General features: G+C 38.5%; 1 protein-coding gene across 31 annotated transcripts in view; it reads right to left on the bottom strand.

The window, feature by feature from the left end:
• Window positions 1-21: 21 nt before the first annotated feature.
• The window catches only part of para (paralytic), a 62150-nt gene continuing 44010 nt past the window's right edge, over window positions 22-18161 (bottom strand). For 16 of the 31 annotated variants that reach the window (XM_053755693.2, XM_053755692.1, XM_053755695.2 and 13 more), the window contains 15 exons: window positions 17208-17395; window positions 16635-16839; window positions 15403-15564; window positions 15210-15328; window positions 14986-15127; window positions 14636-14904; window positions 14386-14559; window positions 12924-13046; window positions 11824-11946; window positions 11426-11620; window positions 10910-11155; window positions 10552-10822; window positions 10166-10470; window positions 9508-9711; window positions 22-3531 (listed from right to left, as the gene is read on the bottom strand). In XM_053755693.2, coding sequence (XP_053611668.1) covers window positions 2959-3531; window positions 9508-9711; window positions 10166-10470; window positions 10552-10822; window positions 10910-11155; window positions 11426-11620; window positions 11824-11946; window positions 12924-13046; window positions 14386-14559; window positions 14636-14904; window positions 14986-15127; window positions 15210-15328; window positions 15403-15564; window positions 16635-16839; window positions 17208-17395 — 3299 coding nt within the window. In that variant the 3' untranslated portion in view covers window positions 22-2958. The remainder of the gene's footprint in view (window positions 3532-9507; window positions 9712-10165; window positions 10471-10551; window positions 10823-10909; window positions 11156-11425; window positions 11621-11823; window positions 11947-12923; window positions 13047-14385; window positions 14560-14635; window positions 14905-14985; window positions 15128-15209; window positions 15329-15402; window positions 15565-16634; window positions 16840-17207; window positions 17396-18161) is intronic. The other 15 variants (XM_053755697.1, XM_053755699.2, XM_053755706.1 and 12 more) reach the window with 1 other exon arrangement.

Raw genomic sequence — 18161 nt, 5'->3', positions numbered from 1 at the left:
GGCAGTAAAAAAACAACCACATAAAGCAGTCAAGTTCTATATTTTATCGTTTACTTAATTTATTTTGTACAAACTTCAACAATATATATAATAAATACTCAATTAAACCTCTATCACTCAGCAAACTGAACTCACTTTTTTGTCTTAAGTATTTTAAAAGAAACAATTTTTAGATATAACTTATTGTCTAAACTTAATTAAACACAACTTTTTTGTGCAAATATGCCTAATATTAGGTAAAACATTTGGTTTGACCAAAAACATAAAAATAAAATAAACCAACGACAACTTGTCACATCCGTGCAGTCTGAGGGCGGTTCTGACCTTTGCGACCTATGCTTGCTGTAAACATTGCAATTCGTCAATACAGATACCATATTTGATAACATGAAGAAGTTAAACTTAGCATTGGTCAACCGATAATTGAGAAAAGACAGATTAGAAATAAGAGTCACGAGCCTGACACGCCCTCAGCATAGGTTCTTAAGAACAGCAATTTAGTCGCTAGTGAGAAAAACTGAAATAACCTGTAATGTCGAGCGCGGGGAGCATGTGCCAGCGACGGGGAACCTCGCCAGCACGCTCCCCGCTCGACCAAATTTAATTAAATTATCTACATAATCATTAACGGTAACCATATTATTGCAAAATAATATGTGCAAAACGGTAAGCGTCTCATTTTATTTTAGATACACTGACTCTTTAAACTTTGCAACATTTAGATTGTCTTGTACTTCTGTTTTCACATTTTATGTAGGTAAACGACTGAAAACAACCAACACACAACTATTAGATGACATGTTCCGTACAATGAGAAGCGAAACCTCCGTCGGGCACACGACAACTTTATTGCTTCAAGCATAATATGTATACTGCGAACTCGCTCATAACAATAGAAGTAGACATGATAAATTATGTGTTGCGAAGTGCGGTTGGGATCTACCCGGCGATAAGCTCTCATATTTACAGAGCAGTAGAAAATTGACCACTTCCAATTTAAAATTACAAAATTTGATGATTTTTTGTGCTAGAAAAGACAATACTGACTGGAACCTGACGCTCGCGAGCCGTCTGGTCCGACGCGACGTCTCACAACATGCGCTACCCATCTATCTAGAGAGATGTCAATCGAAAAATAATAATACTCAATATGCTACCTTACTCAGTAAGGGACGTTCGATCTCTTAGGTATAAATAATCTTATTGCTAATTAAGGTGATCTCTTTCATGTAGCCTGATTGGTTGTACAATATCGTTATAATGTAGTCTGCAACAGCAAAATGTATCGAGGCAGTACCAGCCCGCTCGCATATAAAATAAGGTGCAACTCATCACAAAGGATGCTTAGGCGGACTTGAACAAAGACATCCTAAATATCATAAAATGACACTGTTGCCCAAGGATCTTGTAAAAATCTTATATGTATTAACCGAAGTCCAATAGTGTTGACATAGATGTATGCACAGCATTAGTGATGGTGACACTATCAGCCTAGGAGCTAATATCAAGGCCGGTAAACGCCTGTAACTCTCGCGTTAGATAATTAAGATCCTCAGCCATTCCATGTTGCAAGTTAAAGGTTGCCCATGTCCAAGACCTCCTCAGCCTCCTGCAGTGGAGCGCGCGGCGGCCGGATGGGGATCGCCGGTCACCGCGCGCGCTGCAGCTAATGTAATTCGGGGAAGGAAATTACATCAACTAGGTAGGAAAGTGCGCGTTACATAAAATGGCTCGATTCCTATGATGCATACTGAATTAGGACGGAAGTGAATTCTGGTACTGATTTCACAGCTGATTTGTTAAGCTTACATAGATAAGTTTGCAAAATTTTTCAAAACTTATATTTCGAGGAAACCGACGGCGTGCCGACCTCGTATAGAATACGAAGACGAAGCATCGTTGCGGTACAATGAGAGGCTTATAAATTGGAACTATAAAAAACTATACGGACAAAATTGATATGAATCGGCGTAGCCATTGCTCGTGTAAGCGTTTATCAGTTAATATTATACTAACGTCCGAATGCGGCGGACGTGTTAAAACGTTTATTACTCAATAATTAAAATTCAGACTAGCTGATTGCCAAAGTTTGTGTGCTACACCGACTGCTGGGTGTGAGTGGCCGCTGTGACGACCGCCAAGCAACGGAACAAGCTAATGACGTCACTGTCGCCTCTCGGCGCCGGCGCCGGTCACGGCCCCGCTCGCTCACTCGCTTGCTCTGGTGTGTTTTGCTCGTTATAAAAACACAAGAGGTACTCTAAAGACCAAGCCAGCGATCGCGAGCAACACCCGCCGTCGACTTTATACATTCATCTATCAATACAGTATATCCTATTGTTCGACACCATTTCGGGGAAGAAAAATGATATCTCACAATCGACCACTAATTACTCTTCGTAATCTTAATAAACTTCTGATTTAGAATTTACAGATAGACAGTGATATTCATCGAATACAAAAATAAGCTTTTACAGTTTCCTCATTTTATCAGTACCTTATATTAAATCACTAGTGACGAAATAAACGGCACGCTCGCAAACGACCCGCTCCTTCGACAAAGTTTCTCATGGGCGGGCAGGTCGAATGCGAAATTAACTCAAAATATGAATATGAACTTTAAAACACGGTGAACGCGCGAACATCGGTCGCAAACAAACAGTCACGAAAGCTCGGCCACGCGAATATAAAACACTCCAGTTATCACTTCGAACGTCTCTAAACGCGAAAGAATAACGTCCACGAGGGAGACGGCGCGAACGCGCGGCTCCGCGCCGAACGTCGCGTCGCTCTCCGCGGCCCGCCGCCGCCGGCACTACTATATATACAATGCGAAACGTCTAGCGTAAAAAATAATTAAGTGCGCTTGGGTGGGCTCAGGAGCTCGGGCAGCGGTGCGGGCAGCGGCAGCGGCGCGTCGTCGACTAGCGCGGGCAGCAGCGCGAGCGCCAGCGCGGGTCAGACGGGCGCGGGCGGCGGCGCGGGCTCGGGCGGCCGCGGCGCCGCGCCCGCCGTCTGCAGCACCACGCGGTGCCCGTTGGGCGTCACCGCGTCCAGCAGCACGGCCGTGTCCGCGCCGCCGCCCGCGCCGCTGCCGCCGCCCGGCGAGTCACCAGCGCCCGCGCGCCTGTGCCGCCGCCACGCGTGCTGTATCAGCCTCGCGCAGTACTCCTCCCGCTGCCGCCAGAGCGTCGACGAGACCGGCTCGTAGCCGACTTCGTCCGGTCGCCCCACCTCTAGGTCGCCAGGGTCCTCTATTGGGTTGCCTTTCCTCGCGAAGAAGTCTTTCGTTAGTGCGTCCAAGATGTCCACGCAGAACATCATGTCGCCGCGACATATAGGTATGTCCATGGATATAATTTTGTACTTGTTCGGCTTGTGGATCTGCAACGGTGGTTCCAGCACATCCAGGAAATCAGACAGCTGGTCGTACCGAATATACTGAGTCCCGTCTGGATCGAATCGTTGCCAGATCTCATAGTACATATCGTAGTCATCGTCAGTAAGACCTTCTTGTACATCTTCAGTCGCCTGGAATAGGAGAAAGAAAATAAAGTCTTTGCGAATATTACCCCAACTATTATCAATATCAAACAAAGATGACCAAATGAGAATACATGAAGACTTTGAATCTTAAAATGTTTTAAGTACATATCTATTTAATATCTATTCAGTATACATATTGCATTGGTATCTATAACTTAACAAGCTTTCACACAACAATTAGATAACTATAACATGAACATGAACATGAACATATGCACCACACCCAGCCAGCTCGAAGCTGAAACGGACGAACCGAATACAGGCCGTTGGCCGTACCTATGCGACGCCGCTTCCATCCATCAAAGTCACGTTTGCTGGAATATACGTCCTTCGTCTACATGCTTCACCTTGCCAACAAAACAGCGTCGAGCTCGCTTACTTTTGCTGTCAATACGAGGTATCAGAGGACGTTCCCAGCGACCGCTACCTTGCTGGGTGGAAGCGGTGGCGTCGCACAAGCCCAGACCCACGACCCCACACCAGGGGGCACGGTTTTATAAGGAGTGACACGCTCTGGGATGGGAGAGGACGGTCGACTAGCCGCAACCGGTCGACCACAATCAACCGACTATGCAGCCTGTAGCCAATATTGGAATTTAGGAGGACGGGTTATTCGATGGAGGAGAGCGTTGGTGTGTTTCGTTTTCCTCGCTGACTTCGTTGTGTGTGTTGGTGACGGTTTCGTCGTTTTCTATTTCGCTGTCCGTTTCGTCCATTTTGTATATTTCTCTAGCCGCTGAAATGAGTTCTTTCTTGTCTGTTGCGAGCTCTATCCACTCTGAAGGGCTTTTCTTATAGTATTCCATGTCCTGTTGTAGGGAATTTTTCCAGGTATAAATAGGTCGACCTATTTTACGATTTTTTGCTTCATGTTTGTATGCAGCGTGTAGTAGATGTGGGTCTCTGCGTCGTAGTATGTGTCCATAGTAACACATTCGAAGGCATTTGATTCTTTTTGTAATAGTTTTTCCATCCAGAATGTCGTGTATCTTGCTGTACATATGTGCGGGGCCTGCATTGTCTAGCATGTCGCGTAAAATCATTCTTTCGTATCTTCTAAGTTTTGAGCGATTCGCTTTTGTTAGTGCTGCGCATTTGAGGCCGTAGGTCATAGTTGGTTCTATCACCATTTTGTAAAGAAGTTTTATTGTTTTCCCTTGCATGCGGGAACTCTTAAATAAATTTTTGTAGAGTCTTCGAATTTTTGATCGCTTGTTTGCAGCGGGCATTTACTGTACCATTCCTGTTCAGTACAGGTGAGATGTAGGTCCCTAGATACCTAATTTCTTTAACGGGAGATAAAGTAGTTTCTCCCAGTACAAAAAAGTTCCTGTTATTTATGTTTAGTGGGTCGCGAACTAGTAATTTCGTTTTTGTATCGTTTACTGTAAGACCTACTGACTTTAATAGACTTGTGGCCTTTACAAAAATTTCGTTTAATTATTGAATATCATTTGATATTATGATTACGTCGTCCGCGAAGGCTAGAATAATTGGTAGTTGAATTTTGTCATCTTGATTAATTTTTATATAAGGTAGTTCTTCCGCTAGTGTTTTGAAGACGTCGTCCATAACTATTGTTCAGAGTCTTGGTGATATGGGACAGCCTTGTTTGACACCCTTACCTTTTTTTATCCATTTGGTTTGTTGTCCGAACCATTTAATGCATGTAGATTCATTCAAAGTGGCTTTTATGATTCGATTTGTCATGGATTTATTTGTTCTAGACGCGATTATATCTCTGAAGCTGAGTGATCCACGGTGTCAAATGCTGCTTCTATGTCGATCAAAAGAACAAAAGTTTTTTCACCCGCTTTCCATTCTTCATCCAATATTCGACGTAAGGTGAACATGTGGTCATCCGTGGAGCGATTACTTAGAAAGGCGGCTTGGTAGTTGTCTATTGTTTCAATTGTTTCGTCCAGTCGTTTTAGTAAAAGGTTTGCATAAATTCTGTATCCCTTACTACATATTGATATACGTCTGTAGTCATTTACCTGTTTCGGGTTAGTTTTTTTAGGGAGTGGCACTTGAATCGACTGAGTCCATGAGGATGGCAGTATGATTTTTTTTCATGCAGTTCGAATGTGGTTTAGAATTTCTAAATTTAGCTCTTCTGGGTTGGCTTTGTATCATTCTGTTACGACTTGGTCTATTCCCGGGGCTGTTTTATTGCGCATTTTTTTTTATTATTCCTTCGATTTCTTATAGTGTAGGTTCCGCGCCTAGTTCTTTTTTTTGCGTTTTCGCCTGTCAATTCTTCTATGATTTGTCCTTCTGTTTTTGCCAGTACTTGTTCCCATTTAGACATAGGAATAAAAGTCTGCTTTAGTCGGCGTCTTTCTGTTTGCTTATGATTTCTATAGAATTCGCATGTGAATTTCATTCTTACTGAGGGGTGTCTAGTTAATAGGTCACTGAAGAATGCACGATATTTTTCTTGTTCCTCGGCGACCTCTATTGCTTGTAGGTGATATCTGCACTTTTTCAGGATTTTTTGGTGGATTGGGTCAGAGGGCCGCTAGTTTTTCAAGCATTTTGCTTTTTGTAGTTTTGTTAGAGCTAACCTGTATATCTCTGGAATATTTCCGATAAAATTTCAGGATGTTCGTGGCTGCTGTTTTCATAGTTCCTGTTATTTCTTCCCAGGAAAGATTGGCTTTGATTTTGTTCTGCTGTCTTTTATTTAAAAGTTCAATTACTTCCGTTTGGTATCTTTCTTTTGTGCCTTTACTTTGAAGTAGTTCATAATCTAGCGATTTATATTTAAATGTGTTTAGCTCCTTGTTTTTGGGTGTTGTTGTTTGAGTATTAAATTGGTGGGTCTTGTTGGTATTTCTATTTAAAGGTCTTAGATTGCCCCAGATGATTTTAAGGTCCGAAAGTGGCGTATTAATATTCGTAGTAAGTATTCGCCTTTTATATAGTTAAATGATGGTGGAGTTTTAGCTTGGGTCATAATGTGGTCGATTTGTGAAATATTGCGGCCGGATCTGTATGTCGTTTTACAACTATTGCGGCCGAAAGATGTGTCCAGTCGGAGGTTTCCCATTCTTAATAGATCTGTCATGATTTCACCGTTGTTGTTTGTAGTTTTGTGATGCAGGTTTTTACCTATTTGTTTTGGATTATGCCGTGTCTTTGGGTTTTGGTAGCCGACGTGTGCATTGAAGTCGCCCAGTATTATAATGTATGAATTTAGCTAAATCATTTGTTGCCGCTGACGTTGAGTTTGAGACACGTATATTAACTATAAATAGTGTAGTTTGGTTATCTAGGTAGATTAGCGCTGCCATGTTGTTTGTGTTTGATTTTGTCCATTTTATTGTGAGACCGCAATTTTTTCTGATTAGGATGGCTAATCCCCTTTTTCGGTTTTCACATAGAGACCAGAGGTAGTGTTTAGATTTGTAAGAACCTGTTTTTAAGTGGGTTTCCTGTAGGCATGCAATGTGAATCAATTTATCTTCTAGTATCGAGTCAATGTCTGCTTTTTTGTTTAAGGTCGCTGCGCCTCTTACGTTCCATGTAGCGATATTGATGTTGTCTATTTGTTTTATAGTTGTGTAATGAGGCTTCGGTCTTATTAGTCTGTAGCCGGTTTCGTCAGTTATTTCTTCCGGGGTGCATTCGTCTGAGCTTTCTGTCTTTTGTGTGGGGTTTAGTGAAGAAGCGCCCAAATGATTCTTGAAGCAGTCGTAATGATTTCCATTAAATATCAGTCCTATGCAACCTGCTGCGTCATTATTTTTCGGGCTGAATTGTATTGTTTCTTTTAGCGGATAGCCTTGGAAGATTTTGACGTTGATGCTGTAGTATTCAGCTGCTGCTATCAATATATCAGTCCCACCCCAGGTACCTTCTTTATATTGAGCTTGTAGGTATTTGTTGATTTGAGTCTGTAGATCTGTTAGTGTGTCATTTAGGTTACTCCTAATAGCTTGGTGTATGTTATCGTTGTGTTGATTATCCTCAACGTACTTAGCTAAGTCGCGTCGGATTGCTAGATGGTCGAATGTAATACCAAACAGATCGTTGATTTGGTATGCGATTGCTCTATATAGACAGTTACCATCACCTGGGATTTTTGTTATGGTGTCTGCGTATATCTCCATATTTCTATGCTGTAAAAAGAGCTTAATTTCTAAAACAGCTGTGGAGAAAAATGTATTAGTTTTAGTTGAATATGTTATGAAGTTTGGTTTGTGGTACCTAATGCCAATATTAAATTATAACGTCGAATGTAAATCTCTGGGTTGTGCCAACTTGGTGAGTTTGTTAGGTAGGTAATAAAGGTTTATAATGCTCGGGGTTCCTTTGTCTATAGAGTCGTTTGCGTAATAGGGTATATTTTTTGCTAGCTTTCTATTTTGTAATAAATTGTAACCTTCATGCCTTTTTTTGTTGTAGGGATCAATTGCTTTGTTTTAATTTATGGTTTGCGTCAAGTCAGACGATGTTATTCATTTATGGCTTGCAGCTGTGGATTTGTTTTTGTTCTACGTGTTAGCTATTGTGTTTGTTGTGTTTCCTGGTTTCAATGGCGTCTTTCTAATTTCTTATCTTTTATTTTTATATTGGGCCTTTTTTTTTTTATTGTTGCAAGGGCGAGTTGCGCCTAGGAATGTTGTTTGGAATTATCGGTATGTTCTATGTTGGGTTATAGAATAAGTATGTAATATTAGGTTATTTAAGACAAATGTTGGCGGAATATCTGAGGTGCCATATGAGTTATAAGCGTGACGAGACTCTTTTATCTTCGTTTTATATTCGTTATCGAAGTATATTATGTGTTGTGATTTAAATATTTTTAATTGTCTTAAATTTTATCTGGGATGCCTTTATTTGCTACCGGAATTCTTTCATTTTGTTTATCTTATAGCTTTGAGGTTTTCTTTGAAAAAACAGGTTATATTTTATTTTACTTAGTCTAGGAAACATGTAAAACAGTACAATACATAATATATATATATATATACATAAATAAAGACTAATGTGTATTTTTGATTTGATTTTGGCACTGCCTTGTAGTATTCAAGCAGTGGGACAAGATTATTTCTTTGAAATATAGTTGCTTTTTGTTGGCTTGTTGGTATTACATGTAACTCTAAAACTCAGACAAATTCACCACGCTCTAAATACGCCAATAGCACTTTTTTGTATTCAATATTTATGTATTTAAATGAACCCGAACGCGCGTTGTCTATTTATTTCTTTTATATAATATTTGAACTATTAAATTACAACACTAGAACAGGTTCATGTTTTATTTTACTTAATCTGGCAAACAAATAAAGCAGTACATCTATACATAAGTAAAGACGAATGTGTATTTTGGATTTGATTTTGGCACTGACCTTGCAGGATTCAAGTGGTGGGACAAGATTATTTCTTTGAAGTATAGTTGCTTTTTTGTTGGCTACTTGGAGAACTTGTTACGCTAAGGGTTTGTTTACGTTATGGGTTAAGTATATAGCTCTAGGTAAAGATATATTTATGAAGGGGGATATTTTATAACATGGAACGCTCTCACCCGTGTTTTTCAGCTTGTGTAGTGTTGGCAGGCTGCAGGTTCACTTACGAAGTCTTCAGCATTGGAGCTGTTTTGTTTAGATACTTATAAATGATATGTTTAGGTAACACTAAAATCTCAAACTAATTCACTACGCTCTAAAATCGCCAAATGCACTTTTTTGTTAAATATTTATTAATTTAAGTGAACCCGAACGCGCTTGGACTAATAATAGATTTGTTAAATATTTGGTTAAATTGGAAGTGAGTATAGGTACGGTCACAAACACTTTCAACATCTGCAAACACTTTCAACATCTGGTTGCGCGGTCTATTGTCTGCGTTCGGAGCTAAAGGGACGTCCTTTCGCGACGGCTACTCGGTCGAGACTCCCCCACAACAATTAGATAACTATAATCAGAAAAATAAAGCACAAAACCCTGGGCTTACCTGAGAGTAGTTCTCGAGAATGACAGCGATGTACATGTTGATTACGATGAGAAAGGAGATGACGAGGTAGGAGAGCAGGTAGGTGATGCCGATGGTGGCGGAGCCGCAGTTGCCGGGAGAGCCACGCTCGTTGTCCGGCAGGTCGCACTCCTCCTCGTTAATGATGCCGTCCAACACACCGTCCCAGCCCGCGGACGTTGACATCTGCAAATATGATTTGACGGTTAAAGATTAATAATAAATACTATTCTACATATACGAGTAAGTATTCCGTTGTAAAGTATATCAAGAGCGGCCACCTGATGAGGACCTGCCTTGGGCTGACTGGAGGATGCGCAACAGACTGCGAACACGAGTAGGCCGGTGCAAGGACAGTCCCAACTAAATGGAGTTTCATAGAAAATTCACTAAAATTATGCGTCCGAACTCCTGCATTCGTGATTATTTAATATTGGCCACCGACAGAGCTCTTTACATGGCACCACACTTGTGGGGTAAAAGTTAATTCTGTTAGAGAGCGCGATTGTTAATAATTTTATTGCGAGAGAGCGATAAAATACATAAAAACTAGATTATACTTCCATTCAGAAATCGATATCAATAATTCTTCTATTTATGCAAATCCTTTCTATGCAAGTAACTAGTACGATACACTGACCTGAAATAGCAGAATCATGCTCTGCACAAATGTCTTGAAATTATAAACATCGTCGAGCCCTCCCTTGTCCTTCACGTGCATGAAGAATGACATGCCGAATATGGCGAAGATGAACATGACCAGGAACAGTAGAAGGCAGATATTAAATAGAGCTGGCAGTGACATAGCTAACGCAAACAGCAACGTTCGTATACCCTTGGCGCCCTTCACTAGTCGAAGTACTCGACCTACTTTGGCTACCCTCACTACTCTCAATAGAGTTGGCGACACAAAATATTTTTCTATTATATCGCTCAATACCAGACCTGAAATTTTAGAGAGTCATTAAAAAATGTAATAATTTCAAATGGACATAGTAACATTGATAAATTTTAAAGTATACTTACTTAATATAGAAAACATGACTACAACAAAATCGAATAAATTCCACGGCTCGACGAAGTAATGGTATCGTAAGGCGAATATTTTTAATAGGCACTCTGAACTAAATATTACTATGAATATCATGTTGAGGTAGTCGAGTACATTGCTGAATGTATCCGACTGTTGGTAGTGGTCTAGCGTCATCGTCAACATGTTCAGACCGATGAACAACATGATTATCATGTCGAATTTCTTATCTGTAACTATTTCAAATACTATCGCTTGTGGTCGCCACTGCAACAATAAAAAAATACTTATTGACTTAAAGATATACATGACAACATAGCTGGGTTACAATTTGTTTATAACAAAAGTAATCACCTTGGGTCTAGGTATAGCTTTCAGTGGCTTTTTGGAACCCATTTTCTTCATAGCATTGTAGTATTTCTTCTGATCTTCTGTCATGAACATCTCAAGACTACCGCCCGCTTTCTTCTTCTGTTCATTGAAATTGTCGATGATCACACCAATGAATAGGTTGAGAGTGAAGAATGAGCCAAATATTATGAAGAATACAAAATACAAATACATATAAATATTTGTTTCTCTTATTGGTTGACGTCCAACCTGAAAATATAGAAAAAAAACTGACTGACTGTGAGGTAATGGGCGATCCAAGGGCGGGTAGTTACTCTGGAAATAGGATTGCCATAACGGTTCAAATGCTGCCAGCCTTCTTGGGACCCTTCAAAGCGGCGACGTGCTAGAATCTCTTTATTTTTGTAAAAACTTTTTTTGTAAACATTTTTGTAAAAGCATATTTAGATTATGTAAATTGTTTATAGTAAATTTATTTTAAAACTATAAATAATACGATAAATTAAGGAAACATCATACTTCTCTAGAATCGATTGCATCGTTCATGATTTGAATCCAGCCTTTGAATGTGGCGACTTGGAAGAGACACAAATAGGCTTTGCCGACGTGATCGAAGTTCATCGGCGAGTTTTCCCAAGTATAGTTTTCTAAGATGCACGCGTTTCTGTCCGGGATAATTTCGTGACTCAGCGTTGTATGGTTCAGGTCAACACACTGAAAGTAAGATGAAGTTGCATATGTAAGTACCGTAATATAATAAAAATAAATAGGTACAAACAGAGTCTGTGGGTACAATAAAAAAAATTAAGCGTTTATTTTCGTTAACGATATAAGCAGACGGCCATACGGCTTCAGTTGATGAAACATTTAAATTTAAAGCTGTGCATATAACGTGTTAAATTTAATGTTTTTCATACCTTGAAATACTTTCCAGCGAAGAGTTGGACCCCCATTATAGCAAAGATAAGCCAGAAGATGAGACACACAAGCAGCACGTTGAAGATGGATGGAATCGCTTGTACGAGTGCGTTTACTACCACCTATGGTAAATTGGTTTAATATTAATATTTCAAATGTTCATACGATATGCTTTTTAACATAATGTTTGAATGCAATAATATTAGCTGACGCCATAATTAATTAGTTAAGACATCAAATTTAAATCATCAAAATACTAAATCTAATGACGTTTCAATTCTTAAAAAACTGAGAAACAAATTATTTATTATTATATATTATTTAATTTGATCTTTTACTAACAATAACAGTATGTTAGAATACACAGTTGAATTTATATAATGTTATTATGGTGATTAATATTTGAGAAAAGCTTAATTGACATGAATTTTGTGATATAAGTGTACTTACTTGACGTGCTTATCTTAGGTATTGGATATATACAAAGCAATATCAACATAAAAATAAGTGCACAACAAATAGCTCTAACATCGACATTGATTTCACTTACCAGTTTCAGTAACAAAACCATCCATTAAGAGAATACGCATGCGATCCAAAAGAGTTCTTACGATGAAGACAAGAAGGTAAAATCTAAAGTGCAAAATCTAAGTTAAAATCCATTACACTAATTACAAATTTCTAAACTAACTAATTAAAAAAATACTAGATAATATTATCGAAATATGACAATGAATGTTCTCCCAATGAGCTCAACAGAACACGGCCCGAGATCTAATAAGATGTACGGATTGATGATACTAAGCCATTCAAGGGTGCCACCGACATCTTTAAATGATTTCTAGTAATACAAACCGAAAATCGACTACTGACAATGAGGAACAACAATCGTGTAACTCCAGAAAAGATTTTTAACAATTAAGACCAAATAATTGATGCAAAGATTGATGAGGAGCTGAGTGTTGTAAATTGAAATGTTAATGGGATTGAAGATGTTTTGGACTACAAAATATGTAAAAGTAAAAAATGTGAGTGTGAAGATGTTAGGCCATGTGTGGTGGATGAGCGAGTTGGTGGAACTCGCGAGGGCGGTACGTACCCTCATGCCCTGCATGCGGCTCATGGCTCTGAGCGGGCGCAGGGCGCGGAGCGTTCGCATCGTTTTGAACGCCTGAATGCCTCCGGCGCCACAAAGCGCCGCTACGAAGTTTATAAGCGAGACCTGATGAAATTAACGGTTGTCATTTCAACATTTATCATTAAAATAATATTTAAGCATTCAACAATAAGTAAATTATAAGAAACGGAACAAATAGTCTGGTAAATTGCAATCTCTCGAAAGCTGTTGGAAAATTTTGTCGTAAATTGAAGAAAATAAACAACCTTCAAACCTACTTTGGAGCATGAAGTCAAAATCTTCAGAAGAACTTTAACAAAGCTAACCGAAAAACTTCCCGCTAACACCTTTACAAATAAAGTCCTATCATATCATAGCTGCAATCACTTTTTGAACAAGACATCAACAGTTTGCAGTCATAATAGAAATAGTGCCTATTTCTCTTTAATATTATAATTTTAAAATTTGGATTATTAAGTTTGACACAGTTTGACTATTTGTAAACTTTGTAGCTATAATAAAAAATGGCACATTCTAATACGACAGTACAGAGATAAAGTATTTGTGTCTTGACATGCATTTTAAATTTGGGGGGGTTTAAATTGAGATCGTCTATAAAGGGAATAATAGGTATAATCATTGTAGTTTTGATATAGAACTTGACAAGTAGCAGGAGTCGTGGGTAAGAGAGATACATAGAAGCAGTATCCACAGACAAACAATTTAACGACATCGAGAGCTTGAGGCAGCGAAGTGAGACCAGTCGGAGTCTCCGCTCCGATAGACATCGAACAGACAAAGCTTTTTTGCTTTTTGTCGCGCTGCCCATCAACAGAATAAGTTAGATGATCAAATACGAGGAGTTAAGGAAGACAATAATCAACAATGAAGTTGATGGTACTGGTAGAATCATATAGAATGGCAGCTTTGAGTTCAATTGCGAGTCTCGGTAACCGGCGCTGTAACATTTACGCTCTGTTGACATTTAAAATTCACTACTGCGACACGAGGGTAAGTTCAAAATCACCATTCTAAATGATTCGATATGTATTAGTGGATGGGCAGCGCAACATATTCGACACAGACAGTGTCGGAGCGCGACGGTGCGGCGCTTACTCACGCGCATGCCCTCCCATCTGGAGACGGCTCGCAGCGGGCGCAGCGCGCGCAGCGTCCGCATCGAGCGGAACGCTGGGATGTCGTCCGCGCCCGCCATCACCGCCCCGTGGTTTACGAGCGATAACTGACATATTACGCGACATTTTTTAATTTAATTGATATACTTTAAAACTTACATCTACGGGTATTCAATGTCCCTTCAGTACTATATGATAATGTTAAAAATAACTTGATTTGATATACCATTTTTAGGAGATAGCAATCCTGCAAAAAGTATATTAGTATAATGGGAGTCGTTTAATAATCAAAAGCGAACAATGTTTACCATGACAATGATGAAATCGAGCCAACACCAAGCGTTTGTGAAGTACTTCTGGAAGCCGAGAGCAAGCCACTTGATTAACATCTCGATGAAAAAGATTACAGTGAATATCCGGTCCATGTAATATAGTATATCCTGCAGGATTGGCCGGTGAGGTAAGTGTACATCTTCTAAAGCCTATAACACATAAAAAAATCGTGATTATCTTACGTAGTTTAAGTAAGATGAGAGCATTTAATTTATTTATACTTACCAGAGCCAAACTACTGAGCAAAATCATAGTAATCACAGCCGTTTCAAAGTAGGTGTTCTCAATGAGCCTGAAAGTCTTTAATCTGAGCATTCCCCAGCCTTGCCAGAATGGTGACTCGTCGTCTCCCGCGAGGAACGGGAACTTCTGATAACAAGGTTCAGGACAACAGTCAGCCGGCGTGTCGTCTACGACGTCTTCGTCCGCTGCCACTATAATATCTGTCTTCCCAAGAATACCATCTGGTTTTTCTTCATCATCTTCTATCATTTCTGCAAGAGGAATAAATATCAAAAATGAAGTAATCACGAACTCTCTAGTCTCATTAACAAGAAATATAAAATCAAACAAACCTTCTTCTAAACCTAATTCTTCTTTGCTAGCGTCTTTTTTCTCTTCTCCATCTATTGTATCTGTAGAACACTTGTGACTTTCGTCTTTGAACGATCTAATTTTATGACTACCATATGATTTTTGACTAATTGTATCATCGTCCTATAACAAAAAATAAATTTGTTTGCCACTTAAATTCTGAAATATTAATTATTCTGTTTATTTATTAGACTCAAAACCATACCTGAATAGGATATCCATGATGATTTAGTTCACAGTCTAACCGATTGTCTCTATGATTAGTATCTGTTATAGCATTAATATTATTCATTAATATTTTTCCTTTTTTATATTTATTGTCTCCTGGAAACAAACATCAGGTAGTAATAGCGCATTCTCAAAATACTATATGCCTAACATTACTTCATTTAATTTACCTGGTATCGTAAATTCCATTCCGTCGCCTATGGCTACTTCTACTTGATCCTTAAGTTTCTTGTCTTTGTACAGAACAGCATCATCCAGGTCGGTTCCTAGCTCCAGCTCGTTGTCTACGCGTTCTGAAGAGACACAGCGGCCACACAAAGCCGCTTTTAAGCCTAGTGTCGCGACGTGGCCCACGTGTCGCCAGACCAAGCATAGAAATCAGACCAAGTAAGTCTTAGTAATGTTAGATTAAAACCCAGTGCTGTCATAAGCATGTATCGTGAATGATGTTCTTTCAACTGTGCATCATGAACTTTCAATCTGATCTTTATTTGATGATTGGTTGTTTAAAAAATGAAAGTGCTGAATAATTTACGTAAAATTAATGATGATTTTTAAATAATTACAAAATTTAATATTTCAAAATCTATAATACTTATCCATTTTAGATACCTATGTAAATTCATAAATAATGTATATAACGTTGAGTAATCGCTGAAAATGATACGATATACGCTGAAGATGAGTCTTTCGAAATAGGTAAGGCACACAAAAACACGTTATCTGGTGTAGGTAAGGACATGCAACAACGACTTACACAGAACTACATATATGAGACAATGACTACATAAAAACAAAAAAAAATGATTCACACACAAGGATGTAAACAGAAAAGAATACAGAAATGTAGCAATCAGGATTCAAATCTAACACACGACAATTCACTTGATACAGGGTCTTTCTACATTTGGAAATAGCGCAGGCACGTAGTGTCCACAATACGCGAATAAATACAACGATAGAATATACAATTTATTTATCCTGGTACCATGCTACACAAAATATACACACACACAGTCATATTTGTCAATAAGTCATGCTAAGTACAACATAAAATTAATTTTATTATAAGTTTTTATTATTTGGTTAAAGGTAGAATTTAGTATCAAAAAACATTTCGCTTTCATCTTCAACATGACATTATACATATGTAAATAACTACACGAACGCCAATTTTTGTTCATGAACAGTATTTAGATTTTTATAGCCAGTACTATCAAAACTTTTGTCTTCATTATCTTGATTTAAAGACAAGCTTCAGTGAATTCATACTTGAAACATAAAAACATTTTATTAAGGTTCTTAAGCATTTCAAAATAAAACTGAAATCGACAATTTTGTACATCGAACGCTTAACACACATGCCACAACACACTGTAATTCGACTGTGTGCACATCTTACCAGGGGCGTGTATTGCTATCTGGTTAGTCAGCTTATTCTTCAGTAACTTCAAGAAGTCTGCGATGTTGCGCTTCGTCCAATCAGTGAACCTTGATATCCGGTTGAAAGCTTCAGCTATTTTGTTCGTGTCCTGATCAGCAGTTGGCGTTGATAAGCTCGAAGATCCAAAATTTGACAGTAACAGAGCCAAGAAGAGGTTAAGCACCTGGAATTCAATAACATTAATTAACATATTTCAAAATAATCATAGGTATGTCAAATAAGGAGTTTAGTAGTCCAACGATTAGACCAATAATTGCTAAAATCTATTGACCCAGCAGTGGGTTGATGTAGACTGAAAATTAATGATGATCATTCCTAAAATGAACATTAGTAAAATTAATGGCAGAGGATATTTGTAAATGGAGGCTACATCGATAAGAACAACGTTCTTCATTTATTTTTATCATTTTTTTTGATCTATGGAATATATCAAACCATTCAAGAAATTCATTCAGATTGATCAAATAAAGTACTAGTAAAATACTATTCTAACAAAATAAAAAAAAGATCTATCTGGATGAGAATACTAACCACAAGATTTCCAATGACGACAGTAGCCAAAAAGAAGGGTATACACGAGACGTCTCCCACCAACATACAGTCCCACATACTCTCTATCCATTCTCCACAGAGCACTCGGAACACTATCATGAAACTGTGCATGAAATCTGTGAAGTTCCATCTCGGTAGCTCTCCATTCGGAAACCGGTCCACATAATCTGCGTAAAACAAATTATAAATTACAATGTTATCTAGTGTTACATGAATATAATGTTAGGTATTAATAAAGCTATTTGAATCATTATTCACTAAAATAAAAGTTAGCAATGTTTATTCATACAAGCCACGTCACAATTCAGATTTCAACAGTTTTTTATAATTTGAAGCATAAGTGCGTTACTTATCTCTATTATTTATATCTGGCATTCACAATAGGACATGCATACTTACTAAATAAAAAGAATATAGTCGTAAGGATACAAAATTAGTATTAATACATAGCAGGTAGGTATAATAAATAGATAAGAGCTCATGTAATCTAGATCAAAATAAGGAAAATCTGCTGTAAAAAAGAGGGATAACGAAAAATGCATGAGAGAAAAGCTGGCAATGTTTCACAAGTGAGGCGCCTTTAGAGGGTCCGTTGAGAAAAGTGGGGGGGGAGGTACATTTTGGGTCAGGCTCACTTGGAACGCTTGAACAACAATCAGTGTTGGCATCTCCTAATGCCTAATGTCAATGAGCACAAGAGTGTAACGCACACCAATACAGTCACTATTCAAACGGGGCGGCGAGCTCCAGTCGAACAATGGAGTTTGTTTTTATAGTAAATAATATTTATCACACAAATCACATAATTATTACTTAACCAAGTTTATTGATATTTGTGTAAATAAAACTCCATTATTCAAGAGTAAATTTCTACTTGCAGACATATTTCGGTGAAACGCGAACACAGATAAGAAATACCGAAATACAACTGCT

Source organism: Plodia interpunctella, chromosome 15, assembly GCF_027563975.2.
Source record: "Plodia interpunctella isolate USDA-ARS_2022_Savannah chromosome 15, ilPloInte3.2, whole genome shotgun sequence".
Lineage (NCBI taxonomy): Eukaryota > Metazoa > Arthropoda > Insecta > Lepidoptera > Pyralidae > Plodia > Plodia interpunctella.
Note: the sequence above shows the minus strand (reverse complement) of the source record. Positions and strands in the feature narration are given on the sequence as shown.